The 23,609-nt window shown below is 43.1% G+C and overlaps 1 protein-coding gene across 1 annotated transcript in view; it reads right to left on the bottom strand.

The window, feature by feature from the left end:
- The window catches only part of HMCN2 (hemicentin 2), a 377,259-nt gene that overhangs the window by 180,805 nt on the left and 172,845 nt on the right, over positions 1–23,609 (bottom strand). Inside the window, exons 24-29 of the mRNA XM_082263033.1 lie at positions 11,312–11,584; positions 11,127–11,210; positions 8,946–9,137; positions 8,727–8,857; positions 6,242–6,389; positions 3,407–3,533 (exon numbers count right to left, since the gene is read on the bottom strand). Of these exons, the coding sequence (XP_082119159.1) occupies positions 3,407–3,533; positions 6,242–6,389; positions 8,727–8,857; positions 8,946–9,137; positions 11,127–11,210; positions 11,312–11,584 (955 nt within the window). The remainder of the gene's footprint in view (positions 1–3,406; positions 3,534–6,241; positions 6,390–8,726; positions 8,858–8,945; positions 9,138–11,126; positions 11,211–11,311; positions 11,585–23,609) is intronic.

Genomic DNA, 23,609 nt, shown 5'->3' with positions numbered 1-23,609 from the left:
TCGTGCGGCGGTCGGCAAGTGGTTAAGGGGGATTGGTAAAAATGCAGGTCAATTGCCTGATTTTACTGCCCCCATTAATTTCCCCAAATCTGACCACTTACTATAATGAAATTCTTACCTCCAGCTCTATCAATGCCCCCCGCCCTTGTCTTCCGCAGCCTCGGTAACATATGCACCGCACACCTGCCATGCGTTAGTGTATACAGGATATGAGGGGATAATAGACATACAGCTCGTCTCCCCCCACCTCTTTAATGACACCTTGCTGAGTGAGAACAGTCAACTTGAAAGCGGGAGAAGCACTTTTCTTGGGAAGAAGATAAATGCACACAGATGTGGAGTGTACATGCTAGTGTATGGGGGATGTCTGCAAACCGACAGCTGACGCATGTTAACTCCTAGTGCTGGAAAACATTAAATTGAAAGCAACTGCCTATTGACTTAAATGGCAAGCCAAGCTAAATAAATCGCCAAATCAATGAAAAACCTGAAATATAAAAAGGTCTATTTAACTGGCAAAGGATGTGCATTTTGTATATGTATATTGATTGGTTTGCGCAAAAGTTATCGCATCTACAAACCTTTGGATATTTTTATTCATTTAATTATTTTACTAGTAATGGTGGCAATCAGCAACATTATAGACTGCGATATTGCGGTGGACAAATTGGATGCTAAGGGGTTTATTTACTAAAGCTAGAGAGTGCAAAATCAGTCACAATTTAGCTTCCAAGTTTTATTGCTAAAACTTAATTATCCACTTCTGGACCAGAAGGATTTGCCCCCCTTAATGGACAGAGCATTTTTTTGCGATTCGGCACTGCGTTACTTTAACGGACAATTGTGCGGTCGTGCTACGCTGTGCCCAAATAAAATTGATGTCCTTTTTTCCCCACAAATATAGCTTGACCATCCTGGATGTCTTCACCTTCTACTTTTTATTGGGACTTTTTTTCTGGTTTTCTATACGATTTACGTACCATTGTATTGGTTTTATATGCACTTTATTACTCATATGTATATAGAGAGCTGTCACAGTTCTCTCCAAATAGAGCTTTCTTTTGGTGGTATTTGATCACCTGTGCGATTTTTATTTTTTGCGCTATAAACAAAAAAAGAGCGTAAATTATGAAAAATAACAATATTTTTCACATTTTTTTTATATGAAATTCCCCCCCCCCCCAAAAAAAAAATGTAAAAATCAAAACTTTTTAACGTTTTAGGCCAATTTGTTTTCTGCTACATATTCTTCTTAAAAAAATTCGCAATAAGCGTATTTTGATTGATTTGCGCAAAAGTTTTTGCGTTTAATAACAAAGGGAAAGATTTTTTGTCATTTTCATTGTTTTTTTTTAACTAGTAATGGCAGCGATCTGCGATTTTTTTGCGGGACTGCGACATTGCGGCGGACAGATCCCTAACTAACATTTTTGACACTTTTGGGGTTACCAGTGACATTACTACAGTAATCAGTGCTATACATATGCACTGTTACTGTAAAAATGACACTGGCAGGGAAGGGATTAACTTTATTAGTGATCAAGGGGTTAAGTGTGTCCCTAGGGGTGTGATTCTAACTGTCAAGGGGCGTGGCTTGTGATGTAACAACAGAGACATACGATCCTACATAGCAGGATCGTATGATCTCAGAAGTTACACCAGGGAGAATGACAGACGGCTTTGTTTACATGAGCCGCCTGCCTTTCTCCCACTCCAGCGTGAGATCGCGAGTGGCCGGCAGACATCGGAGCCGCCGGTCACTCGCACGGGGATGTGCGGGAACGAGCGGGGGCAGGAGCGCGCCCCCGGCGGTGCGTGCTCGCCCCCTAGATGCTCCTGGGCGAGCGACGTAGCCCTAAGTCGGTTTGCCCAGGAGAGCCAGACTGCCGCAGTAAATAGTCGTGCGGCAGTCGGCAAGTGGTTAAACTTCTCCACAACTTCATCCCTAACCTGCCTAGTGTGTTCCTCGGCCTTCATGATGTGGTTTGTTCACTAAGGTTTTCTAACAAACCTCTGAGGGCTTCACAGAACAGCTGTATTTATACTGAGATTAAATTACACACAGGTGGACTCTTATTTACTAATTGGGTGACTTCTGAAGGCAATTGGTTCTACTTGATTTTAGTTCGGGGTATCAGAGTTAAGGGGGTGAATACAAATGCAGGCCACACTTTTTAGAAATGTATTTGTATAAAATGTTGAAAACCATTTATCATTTTCATTCCAATTAAAGAGGAAGTAAACCCTCCTCTGACACTTTTACCTATAGGTAAGCCTATGATAAGTCTTACCTATAGGTACTGTAAATATCTCCTAAACATGTACCGTTTAGGAGATATTTACCTTACATGCAGCCAGTGACATCACTGGCGCATGCGATCTGAAGGAACGACCGCTGGTGCCGTTCCTTCAGAACTCCGTGCCGTGACCGCCGGCCCCAGCGCGCGTGAGCGGGAGTGATGTCACCGTGGCTCCGGCCAATCAGATGGCCGGATGCCGCAATCCCGAAAGACGGGCGACTGGACATGTCGCCCGTCATCCAGCTAAGCGGGCGGCACGGCGGGGGCTCGTTCTAAGGTAAGTATTTCATAATGAGCTAGTATGCGATGCATACTAGCTCATTATGTGTTTCTCTTGCAGGGTGCAAAAGAAAAAAAAAAAAAAGGGTTTACAACCTCTTTAACAATTATGTGCCACTTTGTGTTGGTCTATCACATAAAATCCCAATAAAATACATTTACATTTTTGGTTGTAACATGACAAAATGTGAAAAATTTCAAGGGGTATGAATACTTTTTCAAAGCTATCTTAATCTATCTCTCTTAATCTATCTATTTTATCTATCTATCTATCTATCTATCTATCTATCTATCTATCTATCTATCTATCTATCTATCTATCTATCTATCTATCTATCTATCTATCTATCTATCTATCTATCTATCTATCTATCTATCTATCTATCTATCTATCTATCTATCTATCTATCTATCTATCTATCTATCTATCTATCTATCTATCTATCTATCTATCTATCTATCTATCTATCTATCTATCTATCTATCAAATTTTTCTCACACAGGGACCCTTGCTCTCTGCACTTTCATATAAATATTAATGTATAATTAATGTCCTAGATCCCAAAATATCATACACGCTAAGGAGCAGGTAAATAAAACCAGCCTTTAGTCTCAGTGATATGGTCATACCTGAATATTTATAGCATGGCAGCTGAGATTACAGCAAATGGTATACAGATGTTCCATTTCATGGAGGCACCCATATGGTATAACCCTGGACATCAATAGAAATCCTTCTACATTGCTGCATAATGGCCAAATCCACATTGCAAACATCTGTGATATGCATTTAGCCATTAGGTAGCAATTAAGGATGTCTTACTTACTGTCCATCTTTGGTCCATTCCACCTGAGGTTTGGGCAGCCCAGACACTCTGCACTGTAGCTCCACCTCTGTCCCCTCTCGTGCCGTCAAATCTTGGACAGATCCGGCCCCGTAGATCGTTGGTGGCACTGCAAAGAAAAAGACAACTATAACCACTTATTTTACAAAATTTTACCAAAAAAAAAAAATTCAGATTTTCAGACTAACATTGCTTTATAAAAAAATCGTAATATCTAAAATGAAAATACTGGTTGCTCCCAAAAATAGTAAAGCTGTTTAAAACGTATCTGTCAAACGTGTCTGTCTGTGGGTCAGTTCGTACAGATGATGTCTGTCCACTTATTTGGCCTGCCAGAGGCGGCCCGTCCATTGGGGGCGCAGGGGCACCACCCTCTCTATCAATGCGTCCGGCCCCCTAATCTACATGCAGGGCACCAGATGCATGGATTCCAATGGTGTTTTTTATTTTTTTTTATTTTAAAGCACGTGATTAGAACCAGAGGCTCTAATAGGCTTCCAAAAAGGGTGGGTTCGGGGCACATAACACAACGCCCTGAGCCCACCCAGTTGCGTGACAATAGCGAATGAATATTCGCTATTGTTACATGGATTCTCCTCCTGGCCAATTAGGAAGTGGGTTCCCGACAGGAGAGGTGCTGGGCACTTGTGCCAAGGAGAAAGGACCCCAGTGTAGCAAAAAAACAGTTAATAAGGATGATCAGGGGCTTCTGAAGCATATGCTCCAATGTTGTTGATGTAAACTCAGGGCAGCTCTGGCAGGCAAGAGGCGAGAATCCCGCTGGCAACAAAAGGAAAAAACGGGCCCCGCTGAGTGTAGCATAAAATTTATTGGCATGACATACATGTACAACTCACATGGGAATGCCTTAGTCCATGGCTCCTAGATCGCTTCCTGCGTCCTGTGTGTCCCCCTTCCTACTGGCCCGCAGCCGGTTGATGACGATGACAGGAAAAGCCGTGAAGAAGCTGGATCAGGTGGAGGCAGCGGTGAACCACAAGCCTTCCCGGATATGACGTAACGCGTTTCGGAGCATGCGCACAAAAGCTCCTTCCTCAGACGAATCCGGACCAAGAAGTGGGTTCCTGATTGGCCGAAAGGAGAAGCCATGGAATTGGCCAAGGAGGGAGGAGACGCAGGGACAGATGGGGAAGCCGCCGCCGCCGCTGCTGACTGCCCTCCACATGTCCAGGGTGAGAGGGTGAGTGAGCCGGCGACCGGGGGGAGGCTGTCGCCTGCCTATACTCAGCTCAGTACTAGAACAAAAAGACTCCACAGGGATGAGCACTTGTGTGAATGAGCCCTTAAAGCATAACTCCAACCAAAATTGATTAGGGAAGAGTTCAAATTTCTGTCAGGGTTTCATTTCTAGAAAGTGGGGATGGGAAGTGTAGGGAATACAATGAGAGTGCCACTCCACAGGTTTAGTATTTATTTGTTAATAGAAGTCTAAAATTTACAAGCCAACATTTTTTGCGGGCTAAAAGTCCAATCAAAATGGAGTAGGAAACGGTCAAAAGTGGTGTGTGCCTGTTTCAGGTCTATCTGCGCCACCTGCACCAGTTTCTTTTTTAGGGTCCTTTCACACGGGCTTTCCGCCCAGCGGACTCCGTTTTGCTCAGCTGTGCTGAGACGGACCTGTCAGATCCCCGCTCTCCTCTATGGGAGATCAGATGAAAACGGATCGCCTGTTCCTTTTCATCCAATCCGATCCTCCAGACGGATGGAAAATAGAGTTTCCATTCGTCTGGATTTCACGGACAGGATCGGATCGGATAGCATCGGGTGTCAGCGGACATGTCAGCCCTGACATCTGCCGCTCCGAGGGAGTGCACGGAGCATCATCCAATCAGATCCGCCTGAAAAACTGAAAGGCAGACCTGATCGGAAAGCCCGTGTGAAAGGGGTCTTCGAGTGAAATGGAAATTTGCACAGGTCTCAACATATTTAACAGAGGGTATGTGGCAGTTTTCGTTATAGAAAACTGCTTCTCATTCCCGACAGGTGCTACCTTGTTGTATTGAATATGAGATGCCAGCAGACAGTTTATATCCCTCTTTCTGCCCCTGCAGTGAATACGCAGCACGAGCAGAGCCTGCACACGGTTATCACCTTTCTCCTCCACTCTGAGATGAGCGGCAGGGAGGATCAGAGAATCCAACTCACTGTTCAGTCCTGTGTGCTGTGTCTGTCACAGACACAGCACAGACAACTGATTGCTCCTAATTAAAGGTTAAGTCCACCCTAAAACTAAAATCCTTGCATTTATAGATCTCAATGTTCAAACACTAAACTATCCAGCCCTGTAAAGAAGAAATCAGTATACATACCTTTTTTGAAGCCGATCTGACTCGGTCTCCAGCGGTGGAAGCTCTGCAGAGGACACGGCCGACAGCAGCTGTGAAATGAATGGGGAGTGGCGTCACCCATAGACCAACTATGGGGCTTCCGTTGTCGGCTGTGTCCTCTGCACCAGTCTACACATCGAAGCCACGGCTGACAACTCAGCATGGGATCGGGTCGGATCGGCTTCAAAAAAAGGTATGTATACTGATTTCTTCTTTACAGGGCTAGATAAGTTAGTGTTAGGTTGTGGAGATCTATAGATGCAGGGATTTTAGTTTTAGGGTGGACTTATCCTTTAACAAAGGGGCTTGCACCAGGGTCTGTTCCATGTTCTAAATTTAGAAGAGTTGTGCAAGCTTGAGCTTGCACAACTCTTTGTTAATTCTTTCCCATTGCTTGTAAACATATCCGTTTTGGACCATACTTGACATCCAGAGTCCTGGGCAGTAGTAAGGACTTATAAATACTCACCAAATACTAAGATATTGTAGGTACGGTGGGCTTCTCCAGCACGGTTCACCGCCCTGCACGTATATGACCCTGAATCATCTTTACGTATTCGGTGAAAGCGCAGAGCCTGACCAGCAGACTGAAAACTGATCCCCGGTGCCTCAGTCATCTGGTTGAAAAGAAATAAGAAGGAATAAGTTGGTTGCAGCTCGTAGAATCATAACATTTAGTAAACTGGGCTGGGTAAACTATTAAAAGCTGAACTCCTGGCAAACGACTAAATACACAACTGAATTACACCTATGAGAACTGTCTAATCTGCCAAAGGTTTTGCAAGCCTGTCTATCCAATAGGGTGACACCACTCTCTTTGTTATAATTAAAACATACTTAGTGTTGTCACCTCTCCATTAAAGTGTTACTAAACCCATTACCCTGCATTCATTATATTGAGTCTCCCACCGTACATAGAACATGGAAATGCAATTATTTTAGTAAATATAAACAGCTAAATACCCTTTCTCATCAGCAGTATATAGCAGTCTTGTGACTTCTATCAGTGTCCAGCCAAGCAGCGGTTAAAGCTTGTAGGATGAGTTTTCATTCTCCTCTGACTGTCCTATGAGACTGCAGGACCCCTGACCCTCTGTCTGGCCCTGTGCTGATCACATTCACCCTCCCAAGAAGTAAAAAAAAAAAAAAACTCTCTAGCAATACACACCAAACTGAGCATGTGCAGAGTGACCCCAAAGGCTCTGTCTTGTCAGGAGATGGATTGGGGACTGTGGAAGGAGGGGAGGATCCGAGAAGACAGTATCAAACAGGGTTAACCCCTTAGGTTCCACAGTGGGTATAACAAGCATGCTTTACTGCATATACAGACTGATTTTACTGCTGTGGGTTTAGTAACACTTTAAGTCCAACACGCTTAGTCATCATTCTCCTCCTGTCAGCAAGTTCTCTGTCAGCACATGTGTAATGCAGCAACGCTTTACTGGTTCCTACATGCTGCCCTTCCCTCTCCTAGTCTAAGTGATGCCGTGCAGGGGATATTAGGTTGATGGTAGTGTAATCTGATAGCAGGCTTTTCCCCGCTATTACCTGACAAGACAGAGCCGCTCCAGGCTTGAGATGGACCCTGACAATACTGTCAGGAACCACCCAACTGCCTGATTGACAGCTGGCTCACCAGGTCAGTATATATGTATATTTTTATAGCAATCCCACACTTCTCCAGCAAAGGCCCTGTACTGAACATGAAGATGCTGAGGAACAGTTCACTGCCGGGGCATAGAGGAGCGCCATCTGCTGGAAAAGTGGAGAATGGGGTCAGTAAAACTGCTTTTCCCGTTCCCTAAATGTAAACATTTTACCTTTGCAGTTGGACTGGAGTTGGCTTTAGGTTCCTTCCTCATAGAGTATGCATCAATTTATGAAACAGAGTGTCCAATAGATGCCAGGTAATTTATTCTAACTCCATGTTTTTAGTCACTTAGTTACTCTCTCCACTCTACTCCATTGTGAACACCCAATCTATTTTCATTGGTTGATCACAATTTCCCAGGAAGTAGTAGTATATCTTTTATTTGTTCACTCTCTCACTCATATACACACACACCAGTGTTCTATCGGGTTGAGGTCAGGATTCTGTATAGGCCAGTCAAGTCCCTCCACCCCAAACACGCTCATCCATGTCTTTATGGACCTTGCTTTGTGCACTGGTGCGCAGTCATGTTGGAACAGGAAGGGGCCATCCCCAAACTCTTCCCATAAAGTTGGGAGTATGAAATTGTCCAAAATGTTTTGGTATGCTGACGCCTTAAGAGTTCCCTGAAGTAAGACTAGGGGGCCAAGCCCAACCCCTGAAAAACAACTACACACCATAATCCCCCCTCCACCAAATGATTTGGACCAGTGCACAAAGCAAGGTCCATAAAGACATGGATGAGCGAGTTTGGGGTGGACTGGCTTGCACCCAACCTGATAGAACACCTTTGGGATGAATTAGAGCGCAAACTGTGAGCCAGGTCAACATCAATGCCTGACCTCACAAATGCGCTTCTGGAAGAATGGTCAAACATTACCATAGACACACTCCTAAACCTTGTGGACAGCCTTCCCAGAACAGTTGAAGCTGTTATAGCTGCAATGGGTGGGCCAACTCAATATAGAACCCTATGGACTAAGACTGGGATGCCATTAAATTTCATGTGCATGTAAAGGCAGGCGTCCCAATACTTTTGGTAATATACGGTATGTATAGTAATCGAGAGTCAGAAATTGGGCCCTAGCTCCAATCAATACCTTAAGCATCAGGAGGTATAAGACGGACTAAGACTGGGATGCCATAAAAGTTCATGTACGTGTAGAGGTAGGCGTCCAAAAAAAAAAAAAATATATATATATATATATATATACATATATATATATATATATATATATATAAAAGGATAGAAATTGGTGTGCACACACTCATTACATGTCTCTATAATGTGATAACAACTTACAATTTTGTTATCTTTGCTCCAAGTGACTACCGGGAAGGGGACTCCATTCACTTCACAGCCCAAACTCAAAGGCTGATTGGCCATCAGTGAGATATTATGTGCCTGTCCATTCTCTAGTATCCTTGGTGGTGCTGAGAAGGCAAAAAAATACAATAAGTTTTCCATTCACTTTACAAACTGCAAACATTAGCAACTGTCATATGTGATCTTGTTCTTTACCATATACCACCAGCTTAGTCTTCCTTCTTGCTGAGCCAGCTTCATTAGTAGCCAAGCATATGTAGTCTCCAGTATGACTTGGCAATGGTGATTCAATCATTAAGGAACCATTGCCCAGCTGGGTCATCCCTGGTACATTACCGGTAAGAACTATTCCATTTTTTAGCCAGCGAACAAGCGGGGTGGGAGTACCTGTGTGAATAAGCACATGAAAAAGTATTTATTGGTTCAATATGCATGTCTGTGTTCTTGTTATTGTTAACCAGCACTGCCCAACTTACAAAGGGCACACCATTCAGAAGGTACCAAGCCAGGCTCAAGGGAAAGGCAACTGCTTAAAGCCCCGTACACACGAGTAGAAATTCGGCCGGGAAATTTCGTCCGGCGACCGATCTGCCGATTTTCGGCTTGTTAGTATGGTGCCTCCGACAACCGACTCCGACTTTTTGGCCGAAAAAAATCCTGGTGTGCAGGATATATAATTTTTTCGACCGTCAAAACACGTCCGATTTTCATCTCATTAGTACAGATTTCGATGGGGAAAAATCTTATGAGCAAGACTAGGCATGCTCAGAGATGAAAGAACACATCGAAAGCAATCCAACACATGACATCACTTCTGAAGTAGAATTCTGTCGTGCGGGAAAATTCATGTGCAGTCTAGAGCACATTCCAACCAACAGACACCACTCTGGACAAAAGACGGACGACCGGTCGGCGGAAATTCGTTGTGTGTGACTGTACGAGGCTTTAGGCTAATGCCCTCCAACTTGCTGGGGATTGGCTGTCTAATGGTTTATTGGTTGATTCAAAATTCTGAATCATTGCCTAACAGGGAAGGGTTATGCCTAGGAGAGAACTTCCTGACATTTCAGTGACCATTGACCAGTGACTTCAGTGACCATTTAACTGAAGGAGGCAGTATATGCAATACAGTGAGGTACACTGAAGGAATTAAGGCCCCAACCAAAAGGTCTTTATCAAAACCCCATTTTGTTAGGCCAACACTAGAGGGTTTCTCCCTATGACCATTTTTAGGCACACTGTTCGTGAAGTAGTGACCCAAGGGAGGTCTCCTTTGAAACTGTTCCAGGTACACCAAGATAGGAGGGGACAGTGCCGTTTGTCCCAAACTACGCTGTGGACAAATTTCACCAACCTGGCTTAAGAATACATTAGGAATCCCTCAGAGTTCGACAAGATAAAGCTTGTTATTCCTGCAACTGCCACCAAGATAAGCAGGTAAAAGATGTCATAATGCAGAGTAACCAGGTCTTGCTAAAAGACCCATAAGCCCTTATGATTTATTATCACGTATAGACACAGTAACCAAATATGAAGCCCTCATCACACTTTTAGTAATAAGAACCCTAAGTAGCTCTTGTCTAACTGCTGCGATTTAACATTAAACAGTAAACTGCAACTTTCAGCCTACTGGTAACTTTTTGTAAGTATTGAACTTTGTACAGCACTCTTCATTTGGTCACTAATGGCACTTTTCCACTGCAAGTACCGGCTCAGCTCCACTCGGCCCTGCTTGCTTCGGTTTGGTTTTCCACTGCATGGTACCGAATAGTACGGTGTTGAAACTGTTCGGTACGGTTTGCTTTTCCACTAAGTAGTAAGTGGGTGGGATAACAACGATTTTCTGATCAATCAGTGTCTAGTAGTGACAAACAGTCAAGGCTGCATGCAAAGGATTGTGGGATATGGTACCGGGTATGGCCCTCTTGGAACCACAACCGAGGTGGTACTGTTTAAGCGAGCCGTACCATTCGGTTCCATGTAGTGGAAAAGCGCAGCCGTACCATACCGTACCGTACCGAACCGTTCCAACACCGTACCATGCGGTACCATGCAGTACAAAAGCACAAAAGCGAACCAAACCGTTCGGTTCCATGCAGTGGAAAAGCGCCATATTATTAGATGGTCACATACACAGTATATAAATTGCAACTAGGATATCATTTGGTCTGTTAAAGATCCTGCTAGAGAATGCTGGATTGTGGAACTACCCCCATATTTTAGCGTTTATCCATCAAGAATATTTGCATACATGCTCAATTTCTGTAGGACCAAGACCATTGGCTGATGTAGGCATTAAAATCCAGTTAGATTTTTTGATCTTTTTTGTTCAGCTATGGGCATCAAAGGGCTGGAACATATTTATTAAACACTGACCTTGCACAGGGCATGCCAGGGTAACAGGCTCATATGCGGTCTGTTCCAACAGAACATCGGAGTTATCCTTGAAGTTTGGCTGCTCTGGAAGAGACACAAAAATGATAATTTTATCAACAGTTACTAAATCGAAGGGTTCCTGTATTTATTTACAGCCATGGGTGTGATTATGATTAAGTGCTTACCCAGCACTTCCAGCCGAAATTCCAGTGAATCTTCTCCGGCACTGCTAATAGCTACACAGCGGTAATTCCCGGAATCAAAGAGTTGGACCTCCATGATGCTAATACTGCCATCAGGCCCTTGTAAGAAATCCTGGTCTCCTACCCTCAAGGCTACACCATCTTTATACCAACTAAGACCTGGTGTTGGGTCTCCGTGAGCTACACAGGGCAGAACCACAGAGCGTCCAAGAAGAGTCTTTAAGACCTTTGGTCCTGGGTGGACACGTGGTGGAACTGTAATAAAAAAAAAACAAAAAAATCACATCAGTCATTCTATCGTCCAGTGCACTAAAAAAGAGCTCAAAGAACCGCAACTGCAAATTCAGTAATAGGACATTTTTGTATTACTTTTATCTTTTCAAAATTGATGACTATAGAGATTGAATTAGGATCCCTAAACTCATATTTAGCCCAGGGATATAAGTGTATTTTTTAAGGTTGTGTACAGAGCAGAGAATGTTAAAAAAAAAAAAACCTGTATTTTTTTTTTTTTTTTTGCTGTCTGTGCCCAATTGTGGAGATACCCATTTAATTCTTGTTTTGTAACACAACAGTAATCTCTCCAAAGTAAGGGGAAATCTCATCTTAGATAGCGGTTACCCAAATGGGCATCTCCATTGGAAGATTTATCCTGAACTCCTATTCCGGTGAAAAATGTAAAATGTTGGATTTCCCATCATTGTTTGTAGCACCCTCCTAGGTAGGTGCTAGTGAGAGAGTATAGTTTTTGGGTCTGTCTGCCTATCAGAAGAGCAGCAGGCAAATCTATATTGCTTTCTGCCTACCAGAGAGCAGGATCTGTGAGTTATGTGTGCTCAGTGTATGATTCATTGGGTCTAGATAGTGTTTCGCACTGGTCCAATATGGAGGCATGTTGGACAGTGGGAGGAAACCTGACCAATGGGTACACAGGCTTTGATAAAGTCCTGGTGACTGGCAGAGGCCGGTTATCTCGGTGCATTATGGAATACTGTATAAAAGCCAGGAGCACATGTGCTGTAGGGTCTTTGGCTGGAGAGCAGAGTCCCGGAGGGAGGGTGGCGGCTGCCTCCTCCTCTGTAGCAGTGGCACATGGTCAGAGGCGGTCGGCCTGGGGACCAGAGGAATGGAGCTGAACCCAGAGGTCCAGGAAAGCTGACTGAGTGGGGAAACACTGGAGACCCTAGAAAAACAGTATCGTGAGTACAGGGGATCATGTCGAGGGGCCTGACCTGAGGGGGGCCACCCCAAAAGTAGGATAGTCAGTAGATGGGTGTCAGCAGTCCAGAAAGGGGATACTGAGGAGAGTGTCCCAAAGATAAATGTAGTTCACAGGGTCTTCTAGCAAGAGACTTAAACCCAAATCTACCTAAGTGGCAAGGTGGATCAGCAGCCTGACTGCATCATCAGACAGGAGTCCTCACAACTTGTGAATAGTTCATTTGGAGTATCCCACTACTATCTTCTCCCATCCCTAATTTAAATAAAACACCAAAAAACAACTACACACCCCTGGACTGATCATTGACTGAGCCAAGAAGTAAAGTGTTAAATTGTGAATGCCAGTATTACTAACGGTAACCCAGGGGGACCCGGAAGTGTAATATCCAGCAGTCCTCAAGGGGACAGTGCTACACTGTCATTCCTGGTGACAGTGCTTACCATAAGACTAAAAGACAGACAGCGATGAAAATACATCAGAGATACTAACCCTTCTTGATTCTGCTGGAATAATTGTTTTTACTCTTGTCTAGATCTCTTTTAGGAGGACCTCCTGTTACCTCCTTATATCTGTCAGACCTCTAAAACAGAGACCCAGACATCAGTAAAAGTTGAGGTGGTTCTACAAATTCCTAACCACTTTCCTGCATGAAACGCTTTTCCATGCCCATAAGCAAATAGCAAAATTGTGGATGCGTGTACGACCCCCTACTCTCCGTCTTTGGATGGCCGAGGTCAATTCTATCCTTCCATATAAACGTTGGATATACCTTCACAGAGGTTGCTCCAAAAAATTTGAACGGGTTTGGAGCTGATGGATGGAGAACTCCCGTACATGCACTGGTCTGTCGTAGATGCACCCCTCCTTAGGAGGGCTTACACCTTTGTGGGACATATGGGGGGTGGGTATTCCTCTTTTTGACCCTCCACGAAAGTATGATGCTATGCTCCTCTTTTGGTGGGCATTAAGATGCAAACTACGTTCTCTGACCTTTTCTCTTCTCTCGGGACGCATCCCTTGGGTTTACTGTACTATGTTTCCATTGGTACTTGCTTAATTTCTTGATGGATATCAACACTGTCTTTATTTCTTGTACATAGGGTATTATCCTGTTCCGTTTAATTATCCTGTGTTGCAGTAATTGACTGTACGTGTTTCTTTTCAATAAACTGCATTTTGAAAGTCAAAAGTTGAGGTGGCTCTAACCTTTATCTAAAACTAAAACAATTCTGGAGTTGGACTTGACGATCTGGCTTCCTGACCCTTTAACCACATTTTGACCCTATAAACAATGTTCTTCCTTGCAAACACATGGGTAGCCTGAAAGATCCAAACCTAGGTATAGGATTATATACAGTCATATGCAGAGAATCTCTCATGTATGTACATGTTTAATGGTTTATTGCAACAGTTAATTGCTGAGTTGATATCACCCAGAGTTTAGAGTGTTGCGGTTAGGTGTCTGAAAACAATGGACTAAGATTCATCTATCAGCATCCGTAGCACCTGCTCCCTCGTCTGGCCCGGAGACTCAATGCCGTCATCATCTTCCTCTGATATGTGCAGACAGTGCTGGGGGAAAGCTGCACTTTGTTATGCAAGAATTCCCCCAGGACAACCCATCTCCTACACTGTGATTCAGCACCGAGAGAGTGAGCCAAGGTCAGCCTTTTAACTTCATTAACTTCATACTCCAACTAAAAATCAAGACCACGTGCAAACTATACTTCTATGTAAGGCTGCCACCTTTCCTGAGAAAAAAATACATACTTACTGTACTTACCATCACTTTCTTTTTAACACGATGAGCAACAAGATACATTTTTATTGGTTAGATTGGTATAGTACCTGCCAAGTGACAGTCCTACCTCTATGGCAGTGATGGTGAACCTTGGCAGCCCAGATGCTTTGGAACTACATTTCCCATGATGTTCATGCACACTGCAGTGTAGTTGAGTATTAAGGGAAATGTAGTTCCAAAACATCCGGGGTGCCAAGGTTCGCCATCACTGCTCTATGGACACAGTGATAGTTCTATTTTGAACATTTGGCTGTTTTTGTACTCTTGGGGGGGGAGCCAAAAATCCTCATTATGGAACAAGTGCATTTCAGTTTTTCACAAAAAATCTTCCTTCCTGAGCCTTTGCTATGAAGCAAAAGAAGGGATCAAAGTGAACGGTGTTGATATACATTTAGCCAAACACCCATAATATGCTGGGTCTGGGAGAATGTACTGAGCTGAACTGCACAGAACAGCTATAGCCAAAAGTTTTGAGAATGACACCAATATTAATTTTCAAAAAGTCTGCTGCTTCAGTGTCAGATGTTACTATGGTATACTTAAGTATAATTACAAGCATTTCATTAGTGTCAAAGACTTTTATTGACATTACATTAAGTTTATGCAAAGAGTCAATATTTGCGGTGTTGACTCTTCTTTTTCAAGACCTCTGCAATTCGCCCTGGCATGCTGTCAATAAACTTCTGGGCCACATCCTGACTGATGGCAGCCCATTCTTGCATCATCAATGCTTGGAGTTAGTCAGAGTTTGTGGGGGGGGGGGGGTTTGTTCACCCACCTCTTGAGGATTGACCACAAGTTCTCAATGGGATTAAGATCTGGGGAGTTCTCAGCCATGGACCCAAAATTTCAATGGTTTGTTCCCCAAGCCACTTAGTTATCACTTTTGCCTTATGGCAAGGTGCTCCATCATGCTGGAAAAGGCATTGTTCCTCACCAAACTGTGCTTGGATGGTTGGAAGAAGTTGCTCTTGGAGAATGTTTTTCTGTACCATTCTTTATTCATGGCTGTGTTCTTAGGAAAAAATTGTGAGTGAGTCCACTCCCTGGGCTGAGAAGCAACTCCACACATGAATGGTCTCAGGAAGCTTTTCTGTTTACATGACACAAGACTGATGGTAGCGCTCACCTTTTCTTCTCCAGACAAGGTTTTCTCCGGATGCCTCAAACTATCGGAAAAGGGATTCATCAGAGAAAATTACTCTACTTCAGTCCTCAGCAGTCCAATCCCTGTACGTTTTGTAGAATATCAGTCTGTCCCTGATGATTTTCCTGGAGAGAAGTGGTTTCTTTGCTGCCCTTCTTGACACCAGGCCATCCTCCAAAAGTCTTCTCCTCACTGTGTGTGCAGATGTCCTCACACCGGCCTGCTGCCATTCCTGAGCAAGCTCTGCACTAGTGATGCCCCCCAATCCCGCACCCGAATCAACTGTAGGAGACGGTCCTGGCGCTTGCTGGACTTTTTTGGGCGCTGTAAAGCCTTCTTCACAAATGCAGTGGAAATGTTTTTATGGGATTAATTCATTTTCATGGCAAAGAGGGACTTTGCAATTAATTGCATTGCAATTCATCTGATCACTCCTCATAACATTCTGGAGTATATGCAAATTGTCATCATAAAAACTAAAGCAGCAGACTTCGTGAAAATTATTATTTGTGTCATTCTCAAAACTTTTGGCCACGGCTGTACACAATTCTGCAAGTGTCAGGCTTTAGATCAATATGAATTTCACATGTGGTTAAATCGACATGGATCCTACATGCTCTTGCCATCCATTGTTTAAATGCATCTTTAAATTGGAACACCAGCCAAAATGTTATTGTTACTTTTGTGGGCACAGGTTAGAGCCTCTATCAAATTGTTGCTCTGTGTCCCCTTTGCAGAGATTTTCCTCCTTTTCTGTCCAGATGACTGCCCAGGAAATAAGGGTAAACCTCTCAATAGAGAAGCAAGCAGCAATATAATCTGCCAGAAGAGCAAAAGCTGACCATACACTACCTTTCTCCCTCTGTAGCGGACGATCGGGGGTGGCCGGCTGACATCGGGTCCACCGGTCACACGCGCGGGGGGATCCGTGAGCGAGCGGGGGCGGGAGCGCGCCTCTGGCGGAGCACGCTCGCCCCCTAGAGCCTCACAGGCTAGCGAAGTAGTACTACGTCGCTTTGCCTGTGAGGGGCTGACTGCCACAGTAAATATACTGACGGCAGTCGGCAAGTGGTTAAACTTTTTTGAGAGTTTGCCTGTCTGTCCCCCTCCTAGTCCCACCAGACACTCTTCGATTGAACAAATATCAATGAACTGCACCACATAATTAGTAATCAGTGCAGCAGTTGTCTATAAAGAAAGTAAAATAATTCTCTTAACATAGAAATACAAAGAGCAGCACTAGCTCTGATTGTCTACTGCGTAAATATATAAATGTCTGCATAAATATATCAATACATAAAAATAATCATTCAATTAAATATAGTACATTTCATCAAAAGTGACATACAGTATATTATTCAACCTAATGGAGGCACTGACCAATCGAGGCAGAGCGGGTTGTGCAGCAAACCTGATAGAGCATGCTGAGAAAGTTGGGATTGAGAATTTCAAGCTCCTCAAGGTGCTGGGGACATGTGACGTGTTGGTGTTATATGAATGGGATTTTGTGGCTGTACTGTAAAAGCTTCCCGTGGATCCATAGAAAGACCTATACTGTTATGTGAGTTGTGCTGGTTTCTTAACAGACACAAGCAACTAGGTCTGGTGAGTGTTTAGAGAATACATTGGTGATGGTGGTGATCACTAACTGGTGGAGGCTTTTTTATTTCTCTCTCTGTCCTATTTGGGATGATATTCCTTTATTTACTGCTCTATGGATACAACAAGATACAAGAAACAAGATGGATACAATCTATATAACATTTGCCAATCACGGCATGAAATTGGATCCTTGGGTGCTCCTGTCGGCACCACCAGTGGAAATTTGATGGCCGCATCCAATTAGGTAAAAAATGTCTTTTTCCTGTAAAAGTTTGTGTATTAACTCCTTTTTGGTGCTGTGCGCAATGATCACCAAGATTTACGAGAGGTTAATCTCCCTAGCAGAGACATAAACAGCAAACAAAACCCTTCTACTCTCTAACCCACGTATGCCAAACACAAGGCCCGCCAGGCCTTGTCATGTGGCCCTCTCACCCAGTTTTACAGCCAAAATGTGGCAGAACTTAATTTCGCCACCTCCAGCTCTTACCCTCTGCTCCCGTCCCCTACTGTCACTTCTAAACATTGAAGCCTTGTTTACAGGGATAGCATTGCTCAGCAGTTTACGGATCTAACAGATTCCTACACGCACTCATGGCAGGGACAGATCTCCAGAATCTGAAAAAGAGAACAATCTCCTTGCAAGGCACGCTGCCTGCAGAGAAGTACTAGAGCCAGGCCAGGTAGGAAAGAGAAAAGTGAGGAAGCTTTGGGGGGGGGGGGGGGGATGTACACAGCACATTTGTACATAGCACACGCCTAAATTTTGAATTCTGTATATAACACACCCCTGAACTCTGCACTCTGTATGTAACGCACTCCTGAGCTCTGCACTCTGTACACAACGCTCCCATTAACTCTGCACTCTATACATAGCTCATCCCCTAACCCTGCACTCTATACACATAATGCACTCCTGAACCATGCAGTCTGCACACAATGCTCAAATGAACTCAGCAATCTGTACACAACACACCCATGAACTCTGCACTCTGTACATAGCTCACTCCTTAACCCTGCACTCTATGCATAATGCACTCCTGAACCCTGCACTCTGTACACAATGCTCAAATGAACTCTGCACTCTGTACACAACACACCCATGAACTCTGCACTCTGTACATAGCTCACTCCTTAACCCGGCACTCTATGCGTAATGCACTCCTGAACCCTGCACTCTGTACACAATGCTCAAATGAACTCTGCACTCTGTACACAACACACCCATGAACTCTGTACTCTATACATAGCTCACTCCTTAACCCGGCACTCTATGCATAATGCACTCCTGAACCCTGCACTCTGTACACAATGCTCAAATGAACTCTGCACTCTGTACACAACACACCCATGAACTCTGTACTCTATACATAGCTCACTCCTTAACCCGGCACTCTATGCATAATGCACTCCTGAACTCTGCACCCTGTACGTAGCATAATTGTGAATTCCGAACATTGTACAAAGTGCACCCCAGATACAACCGGCCCTTTGAGGGCAACCATATGGCTGATGTGGCATGCAATGAAATTGAGTTTAACACCCCCGTTCTAACCTTTCTCTGGTCCATAACCCTTCCCTGTTATTTAATAAAAAGGTAAAAGAAAACATTTTGCCTTTAGATACCCCTTACATTTACAGATTTTTGGTTAAAAGTTTGTAAAAATGTTGATTTTTCTCTTAAACATGATAGTATACAATAACACAAGACTGTCTATACAAACAGTCCTACAGAGCAGGGACAATGGTCCTGTAGGGAGTGAGATAGCTGGGATGTTATTACAGATTGTTCAGTGCTAAATGAGGTTCCGTTCTTTGTATAGACCAAGCTGGAGTGTGTCTTTGCGTGTGTCAGTCCTTGCAGGTTGCATGCTGCTTCCTCTATCAGTCTACATAAATACAAGATATGGGTTTAACCCTTGTGTATTCGGACACAAAGAACAAACAGCAGTGGCCAGCGCCATGCAAGGTTTATGTCTAGGCCTCATGACAGGACATGTCCATGTTGTGATGACAGACTGCGAAGGAAGCGGCTAACTATGACTATTTGTTTCAGAAGGAAGGGCGGGGGAGGATGGGGACCAGATGTTTCATAGTTTTGGTTTCTACTTGGCACTTTCATCCATTCTCAAAACATCCCATCACCTCAGCAGCGATGTGATAATTACACAGAGGGCTCTCAGGCCTTCAGCTCCGAGCTTCTGTGAAAACCCCCAATGAATACTAAATTAAAGAAAACTCGTCCCAACAAAAACTTTTCTGGTGTTTCTCGTGTCAGAGATCCTAACATCTCTAAATATAACCTGTTAACAATTTTGTTTCCATATTTTATGCTTGGAGGGTTGTAAATTTACTGGGCAATAATTTACTATCTGTGTCCACCCTGCTTGGAGTAGTAGTATATAAGCCAACAGCCCGTGTATATGAGGAAAATCGAGATCTTTACTACAGCATCAAAAAAACTTTGTTTTGGGGCTGCGTAGTCCCCCTTTTTGAGGTTACAGACATCTTGATAAAGGGATCCTATATGCCCCCAGTATGTTGTTTTTTGATGAGTCAGTAAAGTTTATTTTTGTTTTTCATATTTTTTGAATAATTAGGCAAACAGAATGCCAAAAAATATTACAAAAAAAAAAAAATTAAAATAATACAAATAAATACCAAAGAAGAGAGGGTGTACAAATGCAAAAACCAGGGGTGTCCAACCTGCGGCCCATGAAATCCAATAACAGAAAAAAAATATCTGGCCCCACAATGTCTCAAAAATAAAGCATATACAATTTTATTTGATCCATTCAATAAAAGGAATCAAAGTCTGTAATTATTAATGCTTTTCAGCCCATGACATAGGCGTTAGTCATAATGAGATTTCCTTTTATTAGATGAATAGAATAAAATATGTTTTATCTTTTAGACATTGTGGTGCTCGATTTGTTTTTCTTTTATTGGATATTTGGATGCCTTAGTACTGGGGCATTAAGACACTATGACTAAGGCCTATGTAGGAGGCTGAAACACTTCAATAATTACAGGCATTGGTTCCTTTTATTGGATGGATAGAATAAAATATGTTTTATCTTTTAGACATTGTGGTGCTCGATTTGTTTTTCTTTTATTGGATGTTTGGATGCCTTAGTACTGGGGCATTAAGACACTATGACTAAGGCCTATGTAGGAGGCTGAAACACTTCAATAATTACAGGCATTGGTTCCTTTTATTGGATGGATAGAATAAAATTGTATGTTTTACTTTTTAGACATTGTGGTGCTCGATTTGTTTTTCTTTTATTGGATGTTTGGATGCCTTAGTACTGGGGCATTAAGACACTATGACTAAGGCCTATGTAGGAGGCTGAAACCCTTCAATAATTACAGGCATTGGTTCCTTTTATTGAATGGATTGAATAAAATTGTATATGTTTAATTGATGAGACATTGTGGTGCTCGATTTGTTTTTCTTTTATTGGATGTTTGGATGCCTTAGTACTGGGGCATTAAGACACTATGACTAAGGCCTATGTAGGAGGCTGAAACACTTCAATAATTACAGGCATTGGTTCCTTTTATTGGATGGATAGAATAAAATTGTATGTTTTACTTTTTAGACATTGTGGTGCTCGATTTGTTTCTCTTTTATTGGATGTTTGGATGCCTTAGTACTGGGGCATTAAGACACTATGACTAAGGCCTATGTAGGAGGCTGAAACACTTCAATAATTACAGGCATTGGTTCCTTTTATTGAATGGATTGAATAAAATTGTATATGTTTAATTGATGAGACATTGTGGTGCTCGATTTGTTTTTCTTTTATTGGATGTTTGGATGCCTTAGTACTGGGGCATTAAGACACTATGACTAAGGCCTATGTAGGAGGCTGAAACCCTTCAATAATTACAGCCATTGGTTCCTTTTATTGAATGGATTGAATAAAATTGTATATGTTTAATTGATGAGACATTGTGGTGCTCGATTTGTTTTTCTTTTATTGGATGTTTGGATGCCTTAGTACTGGGGCATTAAGACACTATGACTAAGGCCTATGTAGGAGGCTGAAACACTTCAATAATTACAGGCATTGGTTCCTTTTATTGGATGGATAGAATAAAATTGTATGTTTTACTTTTTAGACATTATGGTGCTCGATTTGTTTCTCTTTTATTGGATGTTTGGATGCCTTAGTACTGGGGCATTAAGACACTATGACTAAGGCCTATGTAGGAGGCTGAAACGCTTCAATAATTACATAGTTACATAGTAGGTGAGGTTGAATAAAGACAATAGTCCATCCAGTTCAACCTGTGTAGGTGTGTGTGGCTGTAATCATCTCACATACCCCTGAATGTTCTGATCCTTGAGATGTACGTCTAATAGTCTTTTGAAAGCCACCATACTACCCGCAGAAACCACCTCTTGTGGTAGAGAATTCCACAATCTTGTAGCCCTAACAGTAAAGAACCCCCCACGTTGCCTGAGATTAAAACGCTTCTCCTCTAATCGCATTGTATGCCCCCGAGTCCTCATGCAATCCCTTCGATTGAACAGCTTTTTTTCTAAGCTGAGATCCCCATTGAGATATTTAAAAATTGCTATCATGTCCCCCCTCAAGCGTCTCTTCTCCAGGGAGAATAAATCAAGCGTTTGCAGACGCTCTTCATAATCAAGGTCCTCCAATCCCCTAATCAGTTTAGTTGCCCCTAAAAATCAGTTTAGTTGAACCAATGACATTACAGTCATTGGTTCCTTTTATTGGATGGATTGAATAAAATTGTATATGTTTAATTGATGAGACACTTTATGTTGCTGGATTTGTGTCTCTTTTATTGGATGTTTGGATGCCTTAGTACTGGGGCATTAAGATACTATGACTAAGACCTATGGAGGAGGCTGAAATGCGTCAATAGTACAGGCATTGGTTCCTTTTTTTGGATGGATTGAATAAAATTGTATATGTTTTATTTTTTAGACATTGTGGTGCTGGATTTGTTTCTCTATTATTGGATGTTTGGATGCCTTAGTACTGGGGCATTGTCAGAGAAACAGCCATGCTGCAACTGGCGACTCTGCCAGTACTTCCAATGGCCGCAATGGACTCAGGCCATAGACTCATTGTCAGTGAAATGGCTGTGCTGCAAACTGGCAACTTTGCCAGTACTTCCCATGGCCGCAATGGACTCAGGCCATAGACTAATTCACTGGCCTATAAAAGGGCTCTGCTCAGCCCATCAGATTGCTGGATTGTCTTCAGCTCTTCCTGTGCATTGCTACTTCCTGGATTCCAGTTTGACCCGGCTTGTTCCTGACCTGTCTGCTCTCTCTCCTGGCTTTGACCCTCGGCTTCGTCTGACCATCCCTGCTCCAGTTTGGCTCTCCCGTTATCTGATCTCGGCTTGGCTCACGGACTTGCTTCCTGTCTACCTGCCCTCCAGTACCTGATCTTGGCTTCCCCACGGACTTGTCTGCTTCTGGCTTTCCTACTATACCTTTGGCTTGCACCTGTTACAGTTTCCTGCTGAGCCCTGTGTTTGACACCAACGGGTCTTACACCTTTACATAGTTACATAGTTACATAGTTAGTGAGGCTGAAAAAAGACACAAGTCCATCCAGTTCAACCTATGATGTGAGTGTGTGTTTTCTTTTAACCGTACATTGTATACCCCTGTATGTTGTGGTCTTTAAGGTGTCCATCCAATAGTTTTTTGAAACTATCAATGCTCCCCGCTGATACGACCGCTTGCGGAAGAGAATTCCACATCCTTACCGCTCTTACAGTGAAGAACCCCTTACGCACTTTAAGGTTAAACCGCCTTTCCTCAAGTTTTAGTGAGTGGCCACGTGTCTTATTGTATCTCCTTTCTCTGAATAGTTTGTTCCTTATGCTAGGGTCGCCAGTACAGTATTTGTACATTGATATCATATCCCCCCTCAATCGTCTCTTCTCCAGAGAGAATAGGTTCAGTGCTTGTAGTCTTTCCTCATAGCTGATGTCCTCCATTCCCCTAATTATTTTTGTTGCCCTTCTCTGGACTTTCTCCAGTTCCAGCACATCCTTCCTGAGGACCGATGCCCAGAACTGGACACCATACTCCAGATGTGGCCGGACCAGAGTCTTGTAGAGTGGAAGAATAATCTCTTTATTTCTGGAGTGAATCCCCTTTTTTATACAACCCAGTATTCTGTTGGCTTTGCTTGCGGCGGCTTGGCATTGCATGCCACTTCCAAGCCTGTTGTCTACCAGTACCCCCAGGTCCCTTTCCATCCTAGACTCACCCAGAGGTTCCCCCCCTAGTGAGTAGCTTGCTTTCTGGTTTCTGGCCCCCAAGTGCATTACTTTACATTTTTCTACATTAAATCTCATCTGCCATGTAGTTGCCCACCCCGTTATTTTGTTCAGGTCTGCTTGCAAGATTTCCACATCCTGCATAGAAGATATTGGCATGCCTAATTTAGTATCATCTGCAAATACTGAGATTGTTTGAATAACTGACATTTATGAATAAATTAAACAG

This window comes from Pelophylax lessonae, assembly GCF_965119305.1.
Source record: "Pelophylax lessonae genome assembly, chromosome: 7".
Classification (NCBI taxonomy): domain Eukaryota; kingdom Metazoa; phylum Chordata; class Amphibia; order Anura; family Ranidae; genus Pelophylax; species Pelophylax lessonae.
This window is presented reverse-complemented; position numbering and strand designations above follow the sequence as displayed.